The sequence below is a fragment of the Myxocyprinus asiaticus genome, chromosome 31 (genome assembly GCF_019703515.2).
Source record: "Myxocyprinus asiaticus isolate MX2 ecotype Aquarium Trade chromosome 31, UBuf_Myxa_2, whole genome shotgun sequence".
Lineage (NCBI taxonomy): Eukaryota > Metazoa > Chordata > Actinopteri > Cypriniformes > Catostomidae > Myxocyprinus > Myxocyprinus asiaticus.
The window spans coordinates 22381935-22400204 of NC_059374.1; the positions used below are offsets into that span (position 1 = coordinate 22381935).

At 43.0% G+C, this 18270-nt stretch overlaps 1 protein-coding gene across 6 annotated transcripts; it reads left to right on the top strand.

The window, feature by feature from the left end:
• The first annotated feature begins 11202 nt into the window (after positions 1-11202).
• On the top strand, positions 11203-18045 carry LOC127422434 (upstream stimulatory factor 1-like). Of its 6 annotated transcripts, none has more exons than XM_051665951.1 (11): positions 11203-11266; positions 11704-11771; positions 13408-13457; positions 13545-13690; positions 13907-14020; positions 14134-14284; positions 14416-14503; positions 14792-14850; positions 14951-15045; positions 15135-15263; positions 17296-18045. In XM_051665951.1, the coding sequence occupies exons 2-11, from the start codon at positions 11764-11766 to the stop codon at positions 17383-17385; spliced, it is 930 nt and encodes a 309-aa protein (XP_051521911.1). In that variant the 5' UTR covers positions 11203-11266; positions 11704-11763; the 3' UTR covers positions 17386-18045. The 6 variants fall into 6 exon arrangements, with proteins under 6 accessions (XP_051521911.1, XP_051521915.1, XP_051521914.1 ...); XM_051665955.1 differs by having other exon boundaries at positions 14416-14470; XM_051665954.1 differs by having other exon boundaries at positions 13545-13660.
• Positions 18046-18270: the final 225 nt, after the last annotated feature.

The window sequence follows — 18270 nt, forward strand, 5'->3', positions numbered from 1 at the left end:
TACACCCAAATGACAAAAGTCATATACTTCTCATGTGTTGTATTTGCTATAAGTTTAATTCGATGTTGTTTCTTTGTTAAATAGCAATGTCAAATGTAAATCAAGTCAATCACTGAAACATCAGTGCCACCTTCAGTAAGAAATAACATGTATATTATGTATGTGTATACGCATATATAATACTAATAATTCACCACTGTTGATAGTTCACTGTTGCACAGAAAGTCAACGTGATATAGTATTTACGTATTTGTATGAATACAGTACTCATTTCTCTTGTAATACACAAAGAAATAGATATCCTGTGATAGTTAACTTAAATAGATATGAAATAATTTATGGAAGTGCAAAAAAAAAAAAAACAAAAAAAAAAAACACACATTTTTGGAACTTTAACCATTATGTTTTGTTTTTTTTTTTTTTTGTTTTTTTTTTATTTTGACATTTTTCATGTGTCACTATATATAAGACATAGTTTGAGGAATACTAAAGAGGTGTGGGCACAACTCCAAAAAATGGATGAGGTACAGGTAGTGGACACATGGTTTTCAGGATATAATCCTGGTTTCCCGAACAAATTAAAACATCTAAGTAACTAAAATGTAACTCTGGTTCCCTGAAAGGAGGGAACGATACGTTACTTACGTCAAATGATGAATAGGGGTCACTCCTGAGTCCCCGATCTCTTGGAATAGTTTTCAATCCTGCAAATTCTGACTGGCAGATATCTTTCAAGGTCCCGTTTCCATGCTCAGCAAGCATATAAAAGGCCAGGAGAAAGACGGGCTTGACAGGACCTTCTTCGACTGAAGCAGCAAGAGGATCTTAAGCAACTTTTCAACAGTAATCAGTATCATGGCAGGAATAGGAAACATTCCCTCCTTTCAGGGGACCCGGGTTACATTTCAGTAACCTAGACATTCCCTTTCAAGTCAGTCATTCTACGTTACTTACATCGAATGACGACTAGGGGTCCCTATAAAATAACGCCATAATACTGATATGGCTGCTCTTGCTCCACATCAGTGAGTGACACCTAATGACACTGCCATAGACAAGGTTTAGCCAATCTTTTCCATAGAACTCACATCAGTTGAGGTAATGAACTGTTGGAGGGAGGACTGAATCACAGTCTTTCAATTCTAGTTATGAAAGGGGCTGCCTTCTGGGGCACCTTAAACCAAGCTAAGGAAATGTTGAATCTTCCAATATGAAATCTAGGAAAAATTCACTACATAAATAAATGCCCTAACTGCCTAACTTTCCGTGAAGCAGATAAAACATATTTGGGAACCCACTGTCCCATATATAAAATTACTGCTATCATTTACATTCAGTCTAAAGCAATCCTTCCCATTTGTATCTAACCGCTCCGGGGAATATATCAAATGGGTTTTATGCCATATGTGCAGTGCTTTTCAGCGCCAAGGACATCTCCCGCACTGGGACTGTAACTGGCAGAGAAAATCTGAAATGCCTCGCTTCCGTAGGAATTTCGTAACAAGATTGTGCTTGCTTATTGAAATACGATCGCCACAATAGCCGCAACATACACCTTCACCGTTGATGGTGATAAACCCGCATAAATCGCTTTTGAAGAAAGTGAAGCATCATGTTCACCTAGCAGTCTGCTGGATTTTCGTTCCGTGATGCACACCAGTCTTAGAAGACTCGCCACTTTAGCATATACAGGCGCATGGTAGAGGGGGCTCTGGCTTCTGCGATGGTGTCAAGCACTGTGTGCGACAATACATCTTTCACCTGTGTTCCGTTCAACGGAAAAATGTATAGCCTTCCACAGCTGTAGCTGTGAATGCCAGATTGTGCCCTGCGCCTAAGAGAGTAAATCTCCCTTTCGTGGGATTTGCCATGATGGAGCATTCAGAAGCTCTACCCGCTACGGAAACCACGGCTGGTTAGGCCATTTCAGCACAACTAGTAGCACTACTTCCCGATCCATCCTGATCTTGCACAGCACTTGGTGCATCAGGCTGACTGGGGAAACGCATATTTGCCTTTCTTTGCTGGCCATTTGTGGGCTAAGGCATCCGTTCCCAGCAGAGCCTGGCTCAGCGAGTACCACAGTTGGCAGTGTATGGTCTCCTGGGAAGTGAACAGATCCACTTCCGCTGGCCCAAATGTTTCCCAAATTCTCAGGACTACCTGAGGATGGTGTCTCCACTCGCCGGGGCGAATGCTCCAACGTGAGAGCAGATCAGCCCCGTGATTCAAACAGCCGGGAATGTGAACTGCCTGGATATATTTGAGAGAAGACGGTGCAGCAAATTCAACACTGGACGCAAACGAATTCCGCCTTTGGCTGTTTATATAAGCCATCACTGATGTGTTGTCCATCCGGAACAGCACATGCAGACACAGGAGTTCTGGATGAAAGGCTTTCAGAGCCAGAAATACTGCCATAGACTTAAGGCAATTTATGTCAATTTAGTTATTTCAGCATCGCACCCCTGCAGGTGCCGAAAGCTGGATGTCTATTGCACAGAGCTCCACAGTCTGTGTTGGATGCGTCTGTGGTGGCCACATGACACCCACTTGATAAACTGCAGTTTCTGCTCACTGTGACCACGTGGCCAACAGCAGCTTGTCACCAGCAGGCGTAATCTACCACGGCTCCATGCATCCCATGGTACTCTCGCACTGGCCCAGCACTGAAGGGGTCTCATGTGCAGTAAACCCAATTGTGTGACTGTTATTAAGGCAGCCGTCAACTTGTGAGCTTTCTGAAAATTATTTCAGGAGCCATTTTCCCCCCAACTTGAAACTTGCAAGTGCAGATAACGGAGTGGATGCACACATCCACCAGCCGTGCTCGCATTGTGCTCAAATCCATTTCCATTCTGTGAAATTTGTTTATTTGAGCCAGTATGAGTACACTTTTCCAACTGACTCTCATACCCAGCTGCTACAGATGTGCAAGCAAGGTATCTCTGTGCTTGCAATACAGAGCCTATGACTGTGTTAAAATTAGCCAGTCATCCCGGTAATTCAGAAAGCATATTCTGCATTCTGATCATCACTGGGAAAGGTGTTATGACACCGCCAGGGAGGATGGTGTGTCAAATTAACACTGGATGCCACCACCATCCCCTCTGGTGTACTTATATATGTCACCACTGACTCTGTTGTTCATTTGAATCAACTTTTTTATACTGGAGTTCTGGTCGAAATGATTTCAGAGTCAGAATTTCCTTTTTAGAGGAGTCATTTTTTCTTCAAGTGATGGAGAATTTGCGTGCGCCTGCCTGATAGTGGCATTAGAAAATGCAGATGTTATCCTGTGACATCATGTATTCCATAGTCCTCCTGCATGAACCCAACAAAGGGGTCTTGCGAACAGTGAACACCGTAGTGTGGCATCAGCTGATGTGGCCATAACATAGGTGCTCTCTGAATTACTTTCAGAGGAATCATTCTCCCTAATTTTGAAGTTTATCAAGTGATGGAAAATAAAATAACTGCACACGCCTGTGGACATGCGCATTGGCAGTTGCTGCAGATGTGCTTGCCACTCTAAGCTCCTGACTGCACTTAAATCAGCGCTGGCCACCGCTTGGGCCCCACCGTGGCGCAAGCCTGGCCGTGACGCTTTGTGTCATGGTCATTGGCGCTGTGGTCTCACTACCAGTTCAGCGCTGCTTGATGGGGCTGAAGCTGGAGGCGCATTGGTTTCGGCAGGGTGTGCCTCTACTGAAAATCATGATCAAAGTGGCTTTTTAGCAGCTGCAACACGAATTGGGAGAAAATGTTTCATAAACTGCGAGTGCTTCCTTGCAGTTTGCCGTTCTTGGAGAATGTGTATTTGCGTCTCCAAACAAGCCCAGCTGAGACACCCATGCCGTTTTGGTTTTAGCGTGTAGAGGCGTTCACTCCTAAAACGTGTGTGCGAACCAAGTAGCGAGCATGATACATTTTGGAGAGTTTGGCGTGCATTTCCAGGAAGGACTGCCCCCTTTCAGGGCGCTCACCTAGAGAAAATGTTTGGCTGAATTGTACCATGCCTTGCCAAACAGTTATCCGGGGATAAGTCAAATGAAACTGAATCCTCCATCTAGCTGAGAATTTTGTTAGCATATTCCATAGGTGAAGATACTACAAATGGAGAGCAAGGGGCTTGCAAAGCTTGCGCCAACGGTAGCCTCCCTGAATTCTCTGCGTTCCGTATCTGAGTTTCGCACAACACCTGTCTGTGCTCCACAGAGGATGTGTTGACGGAAACTGCAGACGTGGCAGCATTCTTCGGCGAGAACGTGTAGTGTGTTAATGCTCATGCATTCACAGAGAATACATTGTGCATCATTGAATGTTGCTTCAGCGTGGGCGCTGGCCAAGCCTGAAAAACAATAAATGTTCAGGAGAATACACTTGTTATATTCCGTACCGAAAAGGACGTATATATCACAAGTGTTAAATTTTGTTTGTATGAAAAATTTTAAACACATAAAACAGCCTTTATCAAGAGGTATACAACTCCCTCTTTTGATAATCATACCTGTATTCATAGAGAATACATTGCATCGCTAAACATTGCTTCAGCATGCGCGCTGCCCAAGCCTTGTTCAGGAAATACACTTGTGATTATTTCGTACCGAAAAGGACGCATATATCATGAGTGTTGTCTTTTGTTTGTATGAAAAAATGAAAACATTTTAAAACACACAAAACAGTATTTTATCAAGAGGGATACTTCACCCATATATGTCAGTAGCGCCTCACACGAGTTGCGTTGCGCAACCCTTTGAAGAGCGCAATGTTTCCCCAGGATTTGGACAGGAGTGAAGGGCACTACTAGGTGCAGAAGCGGGGCATAAGTGTGCCTAAAAACGCTTCTCCCACCTTTGGAAGGATGGTAAAGCCCTTCTCCTTTTTGGTTTTAACGTAGTAAAGGCGTTCACTCCTGAAACGTGTATGCCAACCCAGTAGGGCGCATGCAACATTTTTGGAGATTTCAGCATGCATCTCAGGGAAGGACGGCAGTCATGGAGCACTGCTTGCTAGAGAGAATAGAGAGTTTGGCTGAACTTTAACATGCCTTCCAACGCCACTCATCTGGGAATATGTTCAACGAAAAAGAGCCCTCCGTCCAATGGAGAATTTTCCACGGCATATTCCACGGGTGAAAACACTTACAAATGGAGAGCAGGAAGCCCGCAAAGCTTGTGCCGGCAGTAACCTCTCTAATTTTTCTGTGATCCATATCTGAGCATCGCACCACACCTGTCTGTGTTCCCCAGAGTTGGTGTTATGGGAAACTGTAGACGTGGCAGCGTTCTTCCAAAAGAACGCCTATCACGAGCGTAGCATGTCAATGCTCATGCATTCGCTGAGAATACATTGTGCATCGTCGAACGTTGCTTCATCGCGGGCACTGCCCAAGCGTGAAAAACAGTAAACATTCATTACATATACTTAAGATTATCCCGTCTTAAAAAGGACGTTGTGGCAGCGGGGGCGTGGTCAAGCATCTCTCCGGAGAGAGAGAAAGCAGTAAGGGCGCTTACACCTGAGTTAAATTATGTCTAACACCTGTCTCTAATTTCAGTGAGCACGGGGAGAGCGGCATAAATAGAGCCACACCGCAGGTAGACGAGAGAGAGCCTGGGCACCAGAGACCCGAGTGCGAAGCAAAGAGTTCGCTATTACAATGTTAAGAGTTTATTTTGTGAAGGCGTTTGTGTAATTTCAGATTAGCTTAGTGAACAACATAAAAACTCTGAGAGTGTACTTCTGCTGCAGAGAGAAAAATAAAAATCCTTACCTGAACCAGGAAAGCTGCTTCTCGCCTCCTCCTTACACTGAGAAGTGTTACACTGGTGCCGAAACCCGGGAATTGAGGTTTGGTTGAAGATGGATGGAAGTCGCCCCGTAGAGTCCTCCCAGTTGGCGGAGATCCTCCAAGCCCTCGCTGGCCTACATCAGAGCCACCAGCAAACACTGCTTGAGCTCCGACAAGATCAAGATCGCCGGTTTGTCAAGCTCCTACACGCTCAAGCCGAGGACCGGCAGGTGATCCGGAGCCTCCTCAGCCAGGAGGCGTCCCCAGCTGTGACCCCGGACACTCACACGCCGTTACCCCCTCCCGCATTACAGAAAATGGGGGCGGCGGACGACCCCGAGGCCTTCCTGGATTTGTTTGAGTGGACCGCCGAGATCTGGGGCTGGCCGCTCGGCCAATGGGCGGCCCGACTTATCCCACTGTTGTCCAGGGAAGCACAGCTCGCGGCTCAACAACTGCCAGCGACGAGCCTCCTGGCCTACGGAGATTTAAAGAGAGCCATCCTGCAACGGGTTGGTCGCACTCCGGAGGAAAGTCATCAACTCTTCTGGAGCTTGAAGTTGGAGAGCTCCGACCGCCTGTTTGCCTTCGCCCAGCGGCTCCTTGATGCCTGCCGAAGATGGCTGCTAACGGGGGACCGCGACGTCGACGGAATTATCGACCAGGTGGTACTGGAGCAATTAACACATCGACTGCCAAAAGGGACGGCAGAGTGGGTCCAGTGCCACCGCCCAGCGTCATTGGAGTAAGCCGTCCGGCTTGCGGAGGACCACATGGCGGCGATCCCAAGGGCGGAAGAGCCCTCCTACACTCTCTCTCCTCCCTCTGTCTCATCCCCCTCCCCTCTCTCCTCTCGTTCTGCTCTCTCTCCAGGTCCCATTCCTGCACCACGCAGATGAGGAGGACTTCAGCCCCTGAGGCGACACCTTCCCCTATCCCAATGCCCCGCCGCTCTCCCCTTCGGGGGGGGGGTGCCCGCCAACGCAAGTGCGGGCTTAGCGCCTGGGCCGGCCTGATGGAGGTGCAGAGACCCGGGCCACTTCCAGGATCAGTGCCCTCTGATGGAGCTGGGGACGGTGGTGTGGGTCTCTGACCTCCCACAGGCTGCCCCCGACCGGGCCGAAGTGTACCGGATACCAGTAAGTGTCAAGGGGAGTACTCACCAAGCGTTGGTGGACACCGGGTGTAATCAAACCACTATCCACCAATGCTTGGTTCAACCCGAGGCATTGGTCACAACTAAAACGGTGAAGGTGAAATGTGTACACGGGGATATTCACAAGTATCCGGTGGTGACCCTGATGATTAAATTCCGGGGGAAAAAGCATAGAGTGGAGGCAGCGGTTAGTTCCTGCCTCACCCATCCGCTGATTTTGGGGACCGATTGGCCAGATTTTAGAGTTTTATTAAAGGGAATTTGCACGGATGGGTCCTGTACGAAGTTAGGGAGATGTGTAATGTGCGATGCTCTGGCAGGGGAGGCGGAGCCGGGGCCATCCTCGACAGCTCCACGTCATAATGACGAGAGAGGGGAGAGGCTGCAACCCCTCCCCTTCTCAGGAAATTCCCTGAGGGGGATTTCCCTTTGGAGCAGTCGCGAGACAAAACCCACAAACACGCCTTCGACCAAGTGAGAGTCATCGATGGTCAACGACTCCAGCCGGACATCGCCCTTTCATACCCCTATTTTGCGATTATAAATGAGTGGCTGTATAGAGTGACACAGAACACTCAAACTAAAGAGGATACAACCCAACTTTTGATTCCAAGGAGCCGTCGGGAAATAGTATTTCAGGCGGCTCATTATAATCCCATGGCGGGTCACTTAGGAGAAAGGAAAACACTGAACCGTCTAATAGCCCGTTTCTATTGGCCGGGCACTGGCGGTGATGTCCGCAGGTGGTGTGCGGCATGCCGCGAATGCCAACTGGTTAACCCACCGGCCACCCTAAAAGCGCCATTGTGCCCTCTCCCTTTGATCGAGGTCCCCTTTGAGAGAATTGGAATGGACCTCGTCGGGCCATTAGTATGGTCAGCACGCGGACATCGCTTTGTATTGGTCCTGGTGGACTATGCAACGCGATATCCGGAAGCAGTGCCTCTTCGTAACATCTCAGCACGCAGTGTTGTGGAGGCACTCTTCAAAATAATCTCCCGGGTGGGGATACTGAAAGAAATCCTCACCGATCAGGGCACAACGTTTATGTCATGGACACTACGCGAACTGTACGAGTTGTTGAATATTAAATCGATTCGCACCAGCGTATACCACCCTCAAACGGATGGCCTGGTGGAACGATTTAATAAAACCCTCAAAAACATGATTCGTAAGTTCGTGCACGACGATGCTAGAAATTGGGATAAATGGCTCGACCCCCTGTTATTTGCAGTACGAGAGGTCCCGCAAGCCTCCACTGGCTTCTCCCCATTCAAGCTACTGTATGGATGACGCCCATGCGGCATGCTTGATGTATTGTGAGAGGCCTTGGAGGAGGGACCTTCAAACAGCAAAAATGAAATTCAATACGTTCTTGATCTTAGAGCAAAACTCCACACTTTGGGACAGCTAACACAGGAGAATTTGCTCCAAGCTCAAGAACAACAGTGCCGACTGTATGACAGGGGAACTCAGCTAAGGGAATTTGCACTGGGAGATAAAGTGCTTGTATTGCTTCCCACATCGAGCTCTAAATTACTCGCCAAGTGGCAAGGACCCTTTGAGGTCACACGATGAGTGGGAGATCTCGATTATGAGGTTAAACGAACCGATAGAGGGGGCACACGTCAAATATACCACCTCAATCTCCTGAAACTGTGGAGGGAGGCTGTTCCCGTGACGTTGGCTACGGTAGTTCCCGAGAAGGCGGAGCTCGGACTGGAGGTGAGTTCAAAACATGAACAGTTCACCCCGGTCACTTGCAGAGACCACCTCTCACCGAGTCAACTCGCGGAGGTTGCTAGGTTGCAACAGGAGTTTGCGGACGTGTTCTCCCCTCTACCGGGACGTACAAACCTCATCCACCATCACATCAAGACCGAGCCAGGGGTCGTGGTACATAGCCGCCCCTATCGATTACCCGAACACAAGAAGAAAATCATTCGGGAAGAATTGGATGCAATGCTCGATATGGGGGTAATAGAAGAATCCCACAGCGATTGGTCCAGCCCAGTTGTTCTAGTGCCTAAGAGCGACGGGTCTGTGTGATTCTGTGTGGATTATAGCAAAGTCAACGCGGTGTCTAAATTTGATGCGTATCCAATGCCTCGCGTTGATGAGTTGCTCGATCGTTTGGGCACTGCTTGATTTTATTCGACATTGGATTTGACGAAGGGTTATTGGCAGATCCCCTTGACACCAATTTCCCGTGAGAAAACCGCCTTCTCCACACCGTTTGGATTACACCAATTTGTGACACTTCCATTCGGTTTGTTTGGAGCCCCGGCTACATTTCAGCGTCTCATGGACCGAATCCTCAGACCGCATTCAGCTTACGCCGCTGCCTATTTAGATGACATCATCATTTATAGCAATGATTGGCAGCGGCACATGCAACATCTGAGGGCGGTTCTGAGATCGCTGCGCCGAGCGGGACTCACAGCGAACCCAAAGAAGTGCGCGATTGGACGGGTGGAGGTACGGTATCTGGGGTTCCACTTGGGCCACAGGCAGGTGCATCCCCAAATCGACAAGACAGCAGCGATTGCGACCTGCCCGAGACCCAAGACCAAAAAGGGGGTGAGACAATTCCTGGGGCTGGCTGGCTATTATAGAAGGTTCATGCCTAATTATTTGGACGTCACCAGCCCGCTGACTGATCTCACTAAAAAGGGAGCTCCAGACCCGGTCCAGTGGACGGAGCAGTGTCAGCGGGCGTTCACGCAAGTTAAAGCTGCACTTTGCGGGGGGCCGCTTTTACATTCACCTGACTTCTCTCTCCCTTTTGTTTTACAGACGGATGCTTCAGACAGGGGGCTGGGGGCCGTACTCTCGCAGGTGGTGGAGGGGGAGGAGCGCCCGGTGTTGTACATTAGCCATAAGCTCTCCTTGAGGTAAACTAAGTACAGCACCGTAGAAAAGGAGTGTCTCGCCATCAAGTGGGCGGTCCTCACTCTCCGATACTACCTGTTGGGGCGGGCCTTCACCCTCTGTTCCGATCACGCCCCAGTCCAGTGGCTCCACCGCATGAAAGATACCAATGCCCGGATCACCCGTTGGTACCTGGCTCTTCAGCCCTTTAAGTTCAAGGTGGTCCACAGACCGGGGGCGCAGATGGCTGTCGCCAACATCCTTTCCAGGAATGGGGGGGTGTGGTAGGCAGGCCGGATGCCGCCCCGGCCTGAGTCGGGCGGTGGGGATATGTGGCAGCGGGGGCGTGGTCAAGCATCTCTCCGGAGAGAGAGAAAGCCGTAAGGCGGCTTACACCTGAGTTAAATTATGTCTAACACCTGTCTCTAATTTCAGTGAGCACGGGGAGAGCGGCATAAATAGAGCCACACCGCAAGTAGACGAGAGAGAGCCTGGGCACCAGAGACCCGAGTGCGAAGCAAAGAGTTCATTATTACAATGTTGAGAGTTTATTTTGTGAAGGGGTTTGTGTAATTTCAGATTAGCTTAGTGAACAACATAAAAACTCTGAGAGTGTACTTCTGCTGCAGAGAGAAAAATAAAAATCCTTACCTGAACCAGGAAAGCTGCTTCTCGCCTCCTCCTTACACTGAGAAGTGTTACAGACGTATACATCACAGTGATGCAAACATCACAGTGATGCAAAAAAAAAAAAAAAAAAAAAAATAACCTAAACCTTTACAATACAGATATTTTCTCAATAACATTTTGTAAAGTGTCTTATTTACAATACTTTTAAAGACTTTTTCAAAAGATTAATTTCTAACAACTAAGGTTGGCAGTTAGCCTGTGTGTGTGTGTGTGTGTGTGTGTGTGTGTGTGTGTGTGTGTGTGTGTGTGTGTGTGTGTGTAATATTTGCCATGCAGAATATAAAGGTTTACCACCTACTCCATCATCATGTTCTTATCTGTATAGGTGTGTATAAATACAGTATATGAAATCTTTGAGTGATAAATTGTACTTAATTTTCCATGGATCAAGTAAGTAGGAGCTAAAGTTGAATAAAAATGTTGAGGACACATCACAATTATAAAATATATTAACTAAGTCATCCTCATTTACGCCACAAAACATACATTTGTTATCATTGCCCACATTTAGATAAATCTGCATTACAGGGATAGATTTTGTGTAGTACTTTAAAGTGCACTTCTTTCACTTTGTTAGAAAAACTAAATTTAAAAATAGGGAGTAAGGTAACATGATAGTTGTTCGCTTTATTTCTATGTTCTACAATCAGTTGAACAATAATGTCATGTAACGCGGTTGATTCTGTGCGCATGCGCACAACTCTGGCACGGGGTTTCCTCCTGTTGTAAACAAGACGACCCAAGAACAGTAAACGGTGATACATGAATGGCATCTCGTTTCATTTGCTTCTTTTGGGGCTAATTTTATGAATATAGGTAGATGCAGATCGCGTACGAGGTTTAGTTCAAATGTGCCTAGTTATTTTATCTATGATTTGCAGATAGCACGGGTAGCTAGCTAGGTAGCCCTACGATTGAGTCAAATATAATCTCCATTTAAATTGACAAATAATCCGTTTATATGCAGCTTTTAGTTGGCTGATTGCCTCTAAAAATAACGTTTAATTTATACATATTTACAATGCAATGCATACAACCAGAGTACTAACTTAATAATTGACTCCTGTAGGTTAGTTCTGTTAATAACAGTGAATTATTACTCATTGGTAAATTTGAATATTTTGGAATGGCATTTTGTTTGCTTTTGGTTCTAACGTTCATATTTTCGTTTTATTCCCTGTATCTGATCCAGGGAAGGTTTAATCAAGCAACAGGGAGTGAGGATTTTGCCTGTTACACATTCACTGTGGACATGAAAGGGTTGGTAGAAAACTGATCATATACTATCTGAATAATCACATTATACAATTTATAATGCTAGTGTTTTAACTTCACTTGTGAAGTTGATGCATAACATGTCAAGTATTTTCACAATTGGTATTTTTTGGCTTTCAATAATTAATTTTAAATTGTTGATGATTTTAGGGTTAAAATATATATGGATGTGTAATAGAAAGTGTGTATTTTATGTGCTGTAACTGGTCACTACCTCATTGGTCGTCATTTTTATTCACTATTTAGCTTTCACTAGTCCTTTTTAAATGGTCATGTGGTGTGACAAATGAATAACCCATGTAGCCTCCCAATCGTAATGAGATCATAACGCTGAATGCATAGTAATTATTACAATTATTATAGCCAGCCCTGACATATAAAATATGTATGTATTTTTTTTAACAGAACTGTATTTTTGAACTTATAAACAATATATATATATATATATATATATATATATATATATATATATATATGGTGCACTCAGTCATTTTTTCTTCATTAAAAAATGTTTACTCCTAAAGAAATGAATAGTAATTTTGAAACAAATGTATATAATCATGATGACTCACTTTAGATTAAGTCTCTAGTCATACCAGTTACCTTATAAAAGCAGTTTCTGCCTGGAGAGGGTTCCATCAAGGGGGCTGCCATGTTATGATCACATGTCCAGCCGAATACTACTCACTTAATCTCAGTAACTGCCCTGTTATTGGACACTTTTACTCGTGAATTAAATTAGTCAAGGCTTACTGTGAATATTGATTTTCTACAATGTTATCTATAGCTGAAAACTATTGCATTTGAATGGTGCAGTATCCATGCCCCTAGGTGTCAGTGTAAGTCCAAGACGACATTAACAAAAACTTACTGAATGCACCTTTAAGAGTTTGGCCATGAAAACTTCCTCTCCTTGGTCTATAGAAATGTATGAAATTTACAAACACAAAAATAACTTGTAATGTAAAACATTGAGATCTATTTAATGACCGAGCTGGCAGCATATATACAAATACCTATGCATATCAGTTCACACTTTAAATATCAGTCAGTATTTTCAAAGCTCTGTATTTTTCGTGTGTGGTGGGCATGAAGTGAATGTAATGATGATTGATGGATATACCTCAAAAGCCTGTCTTCGATGTGATTTTTCTATAAAGTAATGTTTAACATTTTAAGCAAGCCCAGGTTACTTCAATTCAGCAAATTCTCATTTTAAAATATCAGTAACAATACCAAAAATATTGTTATTTTTACTTTATCCAAATCAGCAAAGATTTCACAGCTAAAAGATGTGTCGCAATACGAAGGTGACCATTTTGGAAGTTATATTACAAGATCTTCTACTTCAAGAAGAGCATGGGAACTTCCACCAGGAGGCAGTAGACATCTAGTTTTTCAGCAAAGATTTGATTATGTTGATGTATATAGCCTTTAGACAATCATGTATCAAATATGATATGAACCATGTAGCGTAAAAATAGTTTTAGATGGAGTATAACACGTCACACCACAGGACATGTCATCTTTCCGAAAGTATTTCATGTCAACTACCCACTTACAAACAACAACTGTCTTAATTTGCACATTTTGTACTTATATGTACTGTTGTGATTTTCAGGCAACAGAAAAGTTCTGAACCTGATTTCAATGATTCAATCATTGAAGAAGGTATTGTCAGATTAACATGATACAGTAATGTCAGAGTTTTGATTCCTTCATTTTTTAATTCTGAGAATTGATGTCTATTTTTCTCAGGGTCAGTTGCCACTGCGGAGGATCAATCGGCAATCGCAACTATTCAGTCTGCCTCTACATTCTCATCAGAGCAGCCGATTAAATACTTCTTCAAGACAGAGGGAGCTGGGGGGCAGGTAGGGGAGCTGTACCCTCCCACAGGGCAGGTAGGAGAGAGGGAGGAAGGGGTAGATTAAGATACTTAAACTGGGAATTCAGTAGCCCATCCATGATTCCACCTCAGTTGAAGCCCCTGTAGAGTGTTCCTTCTGATGAAAAAAAGACAGTGATCTCTGTTTTCACTTTAGATAGCCTATAAAGACAATTTGAATTTTTAAAGATTATATTGCATATTGTTATTCATCCTCGTTTATGTTGTAAAGGTCACATATCGAGTAATCCAGGTTGCAGATGGACAGCTGGAAGCTCAAACGGATGGTGCAACAGCCATTAGTGTAGTGACTGGATTTCCTGCTGCAACACAACCTGTTACACAGGTGAAAACCTCACTTAGTAGTTGCCCTGACCTAGATTAACAAAAATGCATTCATTTCCTACAAATTTCACTGTTGTTGTATTTTTAAATGTTCTGTTGCGTACTGTTTTTCAGACTGTGTTCTCTCATTCAGAGGGCTTAGAGGGAGATGGCACAGAAACCCATTACACTTATTACCCTGCTACTATGTCAGATGCCGCAACAGGCACTATGGTGACTGGTGTTCAGGCCTCAGATACTCTGCTTAGTCAGAGTGCTTCTGCAGGTACATCATCAAACCTCAGCATGAATGATGTCTTGCTTTCAGTTGTTATTATGTGAAACAGTGATGAAGTGGTGATGAATGAAACAGGCTGGATTTGATATATTGATTTGTTTTTCTGGCTCCTACATTAGGTCAGTTGTATGTTATGATGTCCCCGCAGGAAGTCCTTACTGGAGCCAACCAGAGGTCTATTGCACCTCGCACACAACCTTACAATGTGTAATGTTGCCTTTTCCAGCCTCTCAAAAGCACTCAGACATTTATTAAATGTCTTTTTTCAGTTATTTCTATTTTACGTAGTTTATTTGCATTTTATTTCTTTTTAACTAGTTCTTAGTTGACACTAAATAACATCCAGTTTCAGCACAAGTATGCCATGAATCTATTTTCTACATAAAAATATAATGTATTCAAGTTAGCTGTTGATTGAACAGATTAATTTATGGATTGTTTTATGATTGCAAGGGATAAAAATAGTTGTTGTAACATAATTGTAAATTTTTGCAGTAAAACAGATGGTCCAAGAACTTCAAGAGATGAGAAAAGACGAGCTCAGCACAATGAGGGTAGTAATTTCATACTGATACAATGTGAGGTAATTAATAATTACATACAATTAATTAGTTGTGTAAGTTATGAGAAAGTGATTATTCCCACACCTTATAGTTGAACGAAGACGCAGAGACAAAATTAACAACTGGATTGTTCAGCTTTCAAAAACAATTCCAGACTGCACCATGGATTCCACTAAAACGGGACAGGTACGTGTTGGTTTTGTAAATGTATAACTGTCCATTTGAAGCAGGAAGAATTTGAATGTGAATGATTTTTGGTGTTGTATGTGCTACAGAGTAAGGGTGGGATCCTATCAAAAGCCTGCGATTATATTCAGGAGCTGCGACAAAGTAACAGCCGGTTAGGAGATGATCTGAACAACCTTGAGAGGTTAAGGATGGATAACCAGCTGTTACGGCAAGAGGTAATTTATATATAGATTCAAGACGGTAGCTAAAATTAATTTCCTAATTTTTTACTTGTATATCTAGATCTGTCTTTCTCTCTCAAGTGTACAAATTAGAGCTGTCAAATTTAACGCGTTAACGCATACGAATGATTGAAAAAGTTTAACGTCTTAATTTTTCTTAATTGCAATTAACACATTTACCATTAATGAGGCATAAACCAGCACACTGCTTGGAAAAGGGTGGAACCTTTGTGTCAGCCCGGAGTCATTACACTGATACACACACACAACAGTGGTGTCAGTGATGAAATGATGGTGAAAGAACCTCTTAATGCTATTTGTTGTACAAAACAAGCCCAGATGGGTACTTTGCAGCCTCTGTAAGTCGCAATTTAGTCGCCACAGAAACACATCAAGTCTTAACTATCCCAAAAATGCAGAATGAGACATTGTTTGCCATGCTTTTCATGCAGGGCTCCAGACTAAAAAAATGACTTAGGAGCCATTGTCTCCTAAACTGAAACATTAAGGAGCCAAATGGCTGTTTTTAGTCATCAAATCACAGATTTCCTCAATTTACATGGCCTGTTCAGAAACAAGATAGAAATCTGAAGAAAAGACAGCTGATAACCCATTAATCGAAGGTTTAATAAACAGTATATATTGTTGAGAAGATCGGTTTGCATCCCCTTTTGTCTCATAAATGTTCACACCCCTTTCATAATTTATACAAATATAAGAGATAAAATATTTTTTTATTTAGTACTGCCCTTCAAAATCTACATTACAGATATTTACATAAAGCATAGTATGCATATAGTAGTGTATCTTCTTGAGCATCAATGAATGTTTTCACCTTGTGTAATAGTTGTGTACAAGTCCCTCAAGTGTCAAAAGCTTGATTTTATATATACTGTATATAATTTAAATTGTTTTAAAATATTGCCTTAGTCTTTCTTTACTGTTACTGGATGGCCCAGACACAGAGACTACAAGAGTGCAAACTGAATAAAATCCCAGATGCAGTTTATTGTGCTACTCCAATCCCAATCAATAATTACCTGAAGAAAAAAAGTGGTACACAATACAGGACTTTGAATTATAAAGAAGCCCGAAATACACATGGGACTCTTATTTTGAAATGTCTGCGCTCCCAGTTGTGAGCTCACTGATGGCTGATTCGCTGAGAAAGTGAAACTGCTATCCTGCGTTCCAACCTTCAGTTCTTTTCAGGTGATTCATGAAAAAGACCCGGTTCAAAAGAACAATTTGGTCACGACTCTCTCGCTCTGGGTTTGTTGTTGCGTGCGGTGCAGTGAGTGAGCTCATCACAACAGAACGGGTGAAAAGCGGCGCAAGACACACTGGTGCACGCTCTAAATATGTATTCAATAACTCTTGATATCTGACGAAACCGCATATGAATGCACACAACCCGACTGATGCCAGTAGCGACTAGATTTTAAATTGTTGTCACAATCAATAATTTTTGGTCGCGGTCTGGAGCCCTGTCATGTGGAGTTCAAAGCGGTATTTGACGTTGGCGTTGACGCCCTGACGTGAATCGTGAATGCGGCTTCACAATTACTGGGGCAAAGCGGATAGCCACAGTCTGTGGAGGATGTGAGTTTCAGAGATGTAATGCGCATTGCAAGGAATACTCAACCTATGGTTGCATAGTTCTATCAATTAGTCAACCTCCCCCTTAGACGTTTAGTCATACTTGAATTGGTGCTATTTTAGTGCATTTCTATCTTTATACTGTTGAAAGCTTTGTTTGGGAAATGTTAATAAAGTTACATTGTTACATATTGTTTTCTTATGTTTTCTTTCCTAAGAAGGAAATAAGTGCATTTTGACAGGAAAAGTGTAAAATTTCATCCCTTTTAAAATCTGTGATTAATCGCGATTAACTATTAAAATATCATGCGATTAATCACGATTAAAAATTTTAATCGACTGACAGCACTGGTACATACAGTATATGAGAATATTTTTTTAAATGTTTATTGATAGTTTTTCTTTTTTCATGTTATTATTTTTAAAGGTGGAAGATTGGAAATCTAAAAATCAGGTTTTGCGGAACCAGCTACGGCAGCATGGCATAGTTGCAGCAGCAAGTGCCGATTCCCAGTGAAGAATTCTAATGATGTTGGTGCTACAAAACCAACTAATGAAATTTAGAAGAAAAGCAGACTGTTGGATTTATGTTTTCTGCAGTTGTTTTTAGAGGCCATTGAAATGAGCTTAAACAATGCATAATGGACTTTGTATCCAACAAAATATGGTGATGATTCTCCACCAGGATCTTGCCTTATGTACATATTTAATTTTTCTTTCTTAATTTTTTTTAAACTTGAATGTAACTTAGCATTTGTTTTTATGTACCCAAAGAGCACGAATGAATCTTTTCATTTTGTACTTTAACTTCTAATGTTTGTGGGAGTAATTCATGTTAATTCTAATCTTTGTTGTAATGTTGGTGGCCCCCAAAAGAAATGTAAATACATTTTCAGTTAAATAAAAAAATCTGACAGGTTTGGGCCTGTCAAAATACATTTTAGGATAGCTCTTTACAAGCCACCAGTTACAGCGATATTAGAGATCTTTTTAGTGTGCTGGGAATTATAACCAGACAAAAAAATAAATATATATATATATATATATATATATATATATATATATATATATACAGGTGCATCTCAATAAATTAGAATGTCGTGGAAAAGTTCATTTATTTCAGTAATTCAACTCAAATTGTGAAACTCGTGTATTAAATAAATTCAATGCACACAGACTGAAGTAATTTAAGTCTTTGGTTCTTTTAATTGTGATGATTTTGGCTCACATTTAACAAAAACCCACCAATTCACTATCTCAAAAAATTAGAATATTGTGACATGCCAATCAGCTAATCAACTCAAAACACCTGCAAAGGTTTCCTGAGCCTTCAAAATGGTCTCTCAGTTTGGTTCACTAGGCTACACAGTCATGGGGAAGACTGCTGATCTGACAGTTGTCC